Source organism: Aotus nancymaae, unplaced genomic scaffold, assembly GCF_030222135.1.
Source record: "Aotus nancymaae isolate 86718 unplaced genomic scaffold, 86718_ANA_hifiasm-v0.15.2.pri h1tg000108l, whole genome shotgun sequence".
Taxonomy (NCBI): domain Eukaryota; kingdom Metazoa; phylum Chordata; class Mammalia; order Primates; family Aotidae; genus Aotus; species Aotus nancymaae.
The window spans coordinates 4538485-4545587 of NW_026988523.1; the positions used below are offsets into that span (position 1 = coordinate 4538485).

The following is a 7103-nucleotide window of genomic DNA, read 5'->3' on the forward strand; positions in this document are numbered from 1 at the left end:
GCTAATGGAATGGCACAATCCATACACTTCTGTTCACTGGTAGGATGGGCACATTTACTCTGGGATAAGCCAACCTGGTCTAGTTGGCTTTTTTTTTTTAACAGTTCAATGTTGTATGTTTTGTTTTTTTCACTCAGATTCTCTCTCAGCCTAACCTGGTCCCTCCATTGGTAAGAGCCCCACATACTAACACCTTCCCAGCGCCTGTTCAGAGGCCACCAATGGCACTGGCCAGTCAGATGCCTCCTCCGCTGACCACAGGCCTCATGAGCCATGCTCGTTTGCCACATGTAGCCAGGGGTCCTTGTGGATCACTATCTGGAGTCAGAGGTAATCAGGCCCAGGCTGCGTTGAAGGCTGAACAAGACATGAAGGTTAGTACAGTGTTAACAGCCAACAGATCAAGAATCTGTCTCTGAACCATGTCTTAAAATGCCTTGGACCCATAACTGTATATCCAGGCATTCATTGTCTTAGCAGACTTAACCAAGCTAACTACTTTTATTCATTCCCCTTTTTTTTTTCTTTTTTTTCCCCTATTCCCACTCCCTCCATCTTTTTTTTCTTTTTGTTTCTTTTTTCTTTTCTTTTATTTTTTTATTTTTTTATTTTTTGCAACTGTAGTCAGGAAACGAATTAATGTATTAAACTGTGGCCAAATGAATTGTTATAAAATAAATATTTGAGGGAGATCTGAGTTTAGATGCAATTTTTTTAATAGCAAAGAAGTAATATGAATTATTATAGACTTCCCCCGTTTGCTTCTTCTTTTCTGTTCTTTTTTTTTTTTTTTTAATTTTCTTTCCCCCTTTCCCCTGACTCTCCTCCTCCCAGCAGCTTATAATATAAATCATGGTTATATGAAAACTCTGGAATGGGTAAGATGTGTTACCTATCGTGGTATTTTTCCGTTATGAGTCATCAAAGTACAGTTCTCTTCTCAAACTGTTCTCTTACCCTTTTGTCCTACCACATGAGGTGGTTGTATTCCACAGAGGATTGTGCAGTTTTAGATGAAGAACTCAGAAAAGCACTTTGGGATCCTTCATGATGAAAGGCACCTATAAACATGAGGTTTGCTAATGCAGAAAGAGTGCCTTTTAGGAGTCTGTGTGGGGACAGTTTTGTAGCATAAACCTTACGTGTCTGCCAGTACAGCCAGTCGAATAAGTTTATTTCTATGTTTACTTTAGGCTTGACTTTCAAGGTTCTTAGTAATTTTTGCCTGTTTTGCCACTACATATGTCATCAGATCAGATTAGAACAAAGAAAAGCTTACTGCTTTCAAATGGGGAAATGTGCATAGTAATGCTTTACTCTGAATTAGAAACATGCTTATGATAATCCTATTAGAAACTTTGACTGAATGATTAAGGTTTCTTTGTGGGGCAATATCCCTAGTGTTTCTGATCCTGAGTAATCAAATATAAAGACTACCCAACAGTAAAACTTTTATTAAATAATTATCTACTTTCGTTAAGGCTGTATGCCTAGGATTTCCATCTGTTTGTTGTAATTAGAAATACCAGTGTGAGTGAAACTCTTTGGAAGTTATTTGGCCTTGGTTTCCAGTTCTGCTCCTGGCTCCTTGGCTCTTGATTTTCACGTATTCCCATGTTGGAAATAACATTAGAGCTTAATAATCTTAATGGGGTGGGAGAGGGTACAAGTTTCTTGAAAATTGCTTCAGATGTTTGGATAGTACAGGTTACCTGTAGAACACGAAGCAGTTTTTATTATATGCAAGAAGGATGGAAACAAGTTTTAATTGTGAATGTTACAGTGGTAAAATTTACAGATTGACGTAAGTATTTTTTGGGGGCACATAGCCAAAACTGAGAAATTATTTTACCAGCTCAGAATGTGGTAGGAGCTATCAGAACTTAGTGATCAAGTGAAGTCGTAGTTACTAATTTCTGATGCTCTTCCCCTGCAGAAGAGAGCTGTGGGAAGAGGACTCAGCCACAAGACATTTGGTCCTAGGTGTTGGTAATGCCACAATATAAGTGCTTCCTTTTCGTTTTATTATAGACCACATATTGATAACTAGAAGTTTTAAGTGTTACATGTATGTTTTCAGATTTGCAAGCAGGTTCCCTAACTAAAATTTAATATCAGTAAGCTTTGTTCCAGAAAAGACACAAATCAGCAGCAATTTATATTTTATTATTTTATCAGAGGGCAGACCTTGAAAAGGTGGTGGGAGGTGGTCCTGTGGTTTCCTTTCTTTTTTTTGTTTTTGTTTTTGTTTTTGTTTTTTTAATTACATGGAATGTTTTTGAAAATAGGAAGAACTATGCATTAAAAACTCAAAGATCAATGAGGTACTTTTGGCTTGGGCCAAACCAGTGTGGGGAAAACTGATTTGTGATTGGTAAAATAATTTGAACCAACATTGATTTGACAGGCTTTGGTAATGCTGCAGTATTTTCAGTTGTTCTTTCTCATTTTTTAAGGCAAAGCAGAGAGCAGAAGTTCTTCAGTCCACGCAACGGTTCTTCTCTGAACAGCAACAGAGCAAACAGATAGGAGGCAAAGCCCAGAAAGTGGACAGTGATTCAAGTAAACCTCCTGAAACACTGACCGACCCTCCTGGTGTCTGTCAGGAAAAAGTAGAAGAAAAGCCACCCCCTGCACCCTCCATAGCCACCAAACCTGTTAGAACTGGACCAATCAAACCTCAGGCGATCAAAACCGAAGAAACAAAATCTTAAAGGCTGTGGTTTATTGCGGGAGATTGGTTGGGGGGAGGGAAAACATGGAGAATTAAGTCAGAGAATGCCAGCAGCCAAAGGGGCAAAATGGTCTGTGACATTATCCTGTTCAGAGCTTGGAGATGTACAAGGGACATAGGCGCAATTTACACTGACACACAGCTGCTGTACCAGTAAAAACGAGGCTTTGCAAGCTTGCACCTACTATATAACATGCGCTCGGTTGATGGCCATGCATCTTCAGTCAGAATTTATATATAAATATATGCACCCATTGTTTTGAGTGCATATAATTTAGACCTAAACATCTTTTTGATTAGATGAAACACCAGAAATATAAGGAAAATAACACAGCAGAGGAATAGCTCAGCCTGAACAGTGTGGTGGTCCCAGCTTAATTACGTGAGGTGCAGTTTTTTTGCTCCCTTCTGTTCTTTGGATGTGGTTATGGCATTTGTAGGCTTGGAGGTAAAGAACTGAAGATAACTGGTGCTGGATAGAGGAGCCTTTATTTTTATTATGGCAGCTTGCTATTTTTATAACATGGTCATTGAGTTGAAAACAATCAAAGTACAGTAGTAACTGATCTTCCCTTCTTCCTGGATGAGTGAGCAGATGATTAAATACTGATGTCAGCATCCCTGAACCATATAAAAGTGAGCAGTGTTTGGCTACGCTTCTGTTTGAAGTGATACTGTGTTTTGATTGTAGTCCAAAGCTTTGAAGCGCTACTTAGCATCTCCTTTCTTCCATGGAGCTCTCACCATTCAAACGTGACAGATTTGGTAAAATACTAGTTAGGTTGAGTCTTCCTTGCCCCCACTCAGTCATCTTTGTATGAATCCCATAGTTTGGGATTTTTTTTCTTTTTCTTTTTTTTTTTCTCCTTTTTTTTAAAACCAGTTTTTAGCTGGTGTTCATAAAGAACAGTGAGTACCTAGAACTGTGCCACTAATTAAAGGAAATCCTAAGAAGGTGCATTTCTTTACAGAGCTGTGTCATGCCATCCTTTGGGCCCTCTGCTGGAAAAGTAGAATCGAGTCTCAATGCCTTTTTAATTGTATCCTCTAGTATTATAGATATAGGACAGTACTGTATCATACCTCTGTGAATGTAAAATATCTTGTACCTGCTTTATGATATGTAGTAGTGACTGTGCTTTATCAGAGCTGTTTTTAATGATGTTATTCTAGAATGTTTTCTTTCCAGATGATGATTCAGAAGCTAATTTTAAAAAATGGTGCCAGGTACCACAACAGTAACAGAACTTTGCATTTTTGGGGGTTTTGTTTTTTTACCTTTTTTTCCCCTTTTTTTTTTTAAATGGAGTGTGCTGGATGTCTCTATAATTTTGTTCAGATGACTGCAGAACCTGGAAAAGCTGTTGCTGCTATTGATGCATAACATACTGCTATTATTGGTCTTTTTATATAAATATATATATATATACATATATATATATAATTTGAATTTTTGGAAACTTTAGCTGTGCTGTCAACTTTGGAAAAAGTATCCCAGTTTACTGTGTTGAGTTGGCATTGTACAGAAATTAACAGCCATATTGGTCTAGAAACGTTAAACTTAATTTTTTTCCATTTGTACAGGGGTAACACACTGTATTAAATATGTAAGGTCTTATCTACATGGGTTTGATTACAGAAACTAATAAAGTATTCTCTAAATAATGATTCTTGGAGCTTCTAATCATTTCCTAAACCCTGAAGCAAGAGGGTTTGTCATGTATTAAAGATAGTGGAGAAGAGGACTGGCCCATCGAGGTGGCTCATGCCTCTAATCCTAGCACTTTGGGAGGCAGAGGTGGGTAGATTACCTGAGCTCAGGAGTTTGAGACCAGCCTGGGCAACATAACAAAACCCTGTCTGTACTAAAAATGCAAAACTTAGCCGGGCATGGTGGCAAGTGCCTATAATTGCAGCTACTTGGGAAGCTGAGGCAGGAGAATCACTTGAACCCGGGTTGGGGGTGTGTGGGGAGGCGGAGGTTGCAGTGAGCCAAGATTGCGCCACTTCACTCCAGCCTGGGCAAAAGAGCAAAATTCCATCTCAATAAAACAAAAACAAAAACTACATTATACTGTAGAAAAGGATTATCATCCAAAACCTTGACTTCTCACTTTAAAAAAAATTTTTTTTTTTTTTTTTTTTTTTAAGTCAGGGTTTCACCATGTTGGTCAGGCTGGTCTTGAACTCCTGACCAGGTGATCCACCCGCCTTGGCCTCCAAAGTGCTTGGATTACAGGCGTGAACCACCGCACCCGGCCAACTTCTCACTTTGAAGAACTCTGAAGAATATTCAATTAAATTATTGTCATGGCAGATAATCATGGCCCCTGTTCTGAAGTAGCCAAACTCATATTGAAAACAAATCTGTCAGCCAGGTGCAGTCGCTCACGCCTATAATCTCAGCACTTTGGGAGGCCAAGGCAGGTGGAACACCTGAGCTCAGGAGTTCGAGACCAGCCTGGCCAACATGGTGATACCCCCATCTCTACTAAAAATACAAAAATTAGCTGGGTGTAGTGGTGCATCCTTGTAGTCTCAGCTACTCGGGAGGCTGGGGCAGAGAATCACTTTGAACCTGGGAAGCGGACTCCGTCTCAAAAGAAAAAAAAAAATCTCAGAAGTTTTATTGATGCACACTGCCTGATGTAGAAAAGAGTTTCACAGTCTTTTGGGCAGAAGCTGAAGAATTTTTTTCATAGCTTTGCTAACATGTTCATGAACATCCATCACCTGCCCTAAAAGGCTATATAGGGCATTTGTTCTATCATTTACTCAGTTTATAAAATGAAGTACTGAGGGATTGTAATTATCCTAAAATCCCATGTTCTTTAGAACGTATGGCTTCCAGACCCAGCTTTAAGAAAACTAGTCATTCAGTCACTAATGATGTGTGCCTTCTTAACTCATGGGCACTGTGATTTTTTTTTTTTTTTTTTTTGTGAGACGGAGTTTCGCTCTTGTTACCCAACCTGGAGTGCAATGGCGCGATCTCGGCTCACCGCAACCTCCGCCTCCTGGGTTCAGGCAATTCTCCTGCCTCAGCCTCCTGAGTAGCTGGGATTACAGGCACGTGCCACCATGCCCAGCTAATTTTTTGTATTTTTAGTAGAGACGGGGTTTCACCATGTTGACCAGGATGGTCTCGATCTCTTGACCTCGTGATCCACCCGCCTCGGCCCTGTGATTCTTAAGATACGTTTTGGTGATTTTGTTTTGCTAGAGAGGGTTTCTCCATGTTGCTCAGGCTGGTCTTGAACTCCTGAGTTCAAGTGATCCACCTGCCTTAGCCTCCCAAAGTGCTGGGATTGCAGGCATAAGCCACCGCACCAGGTCCAATACTCAAGTATTAATAGGCCTTGCCTTGATCCAAGCTTTTCAGCCTAGGACTTTCCTCAAAATATGTTCTAAATTAAAAGCTGTGATTTTTGAAGGGGATTGAGGGAAGAGGTATGATGGATAAGAATGGGAATGCAAACGTGTATCCAAGAGTTACAGTCACCACTTCAAATACTTGCCTTCTTACCAAGGCACTGCCATTGTCAGTATTTTTCATATTCTAGTTTTTAAGTTTAATTCTCCTAAATTTTGAGACCTAATGGGTGACCAGCTATACAGCTTGCATTATCCCCACTTGCAAACCAGCTGGCATGTGGTACTTGTTATATTAACTGTTAAATTCACTAGTACTTTAGGTCCTTTGCTGGAATACGGTGGGAAAATGGCACCAAAAGCATATCCAGTGAAAGATAATGTATGTAAGTGTTTCTCTGCAGTTTGGCCGTGCAGGTTTGTCTCTGGCTTCCCTAACGTGACAATATAACCCAAAAGGTGTTGCAGTTAATAGTTGACTGTAGATTTGGTTACATGAGCTTCTGAACATTCTCTGTCCCTTGAGTTGCCCTGGTAGAAGGCGAGGGGAGTCCAGATCCTTAGCCCTATTTAATAACAAATAGTGCTGATGATAGAAGAGTGACTGGGGGAGGAGGGTTGGGGAATGAGAGGAGGGTATAGTTTGTAAAGTTCAAACAAACTCGTGGCCAGGGGCAAGATACAGAAGGTAGAATGAGTCTGAAGCTATTTAAGTGTCTTTTCTAACAAGTCACCAGTGATTTTTCATGTTTCCACTGCAGCATATTTCATAGATGCTTAGCATTTTCGGTACTGACATTTCCCTGCAACTTTTTTCCACCCTATGGGTAAATACAAAACTACATCATAGGCTGGGCATGGTGGCTCACGCCTGTAATCCCAGCGCTTTGGGAGGCCGAGGCGGGTGGATCACGAGGTCAGGAGTTCAAGACCAGCTGTGCCAAGATGGTGAAACCCCGTCTCTACTAAAAATACAAAAATTACCCAGGCGTGGTGA

At 40.2% G+C, this 7103-nt stretch overlaps 1 protein-coding gene across 12 annotated transcripts in view; it reads left to right on the forward strand.

Moving 5' to 3' along the window:
- The window catches only part of PRRC2C (proline rich coiled-coil 2C), a 108750-nt gene extending 104347 nt beyond the window's left edge, over positions 1 to 4403 (forward strand). For 7 of the 12 annotated variants that reach the window (XM_021668113.2, XM_021668117.2, XM_064370448.1 and 4 more), the window contains 2 exons: positions 138 to 374; positions 2457 to 4403. In XM_021668113.2, the coding sequence (XP_021523788.2) occupies positions 138 to 374; positions 2457 to 2714 (495 nt within the window). In that variant the 3' untranslated portion in view covers positions 2715 to 4403. Of the gene's footprint in view, positions 1 to 137; positions 375 to 1936; positions 1990 to 2456 lie in introns of all 12 variants that reach the window. The other 5 variants (XM_021668121.2, XM_021668122.2, XM_021668123.2 and 2 more) reach the window with 3 other exon arrangements.
- The last annotated feature ends 2700 nt before the right edge of the window (positions 4404 to 7103 follow it).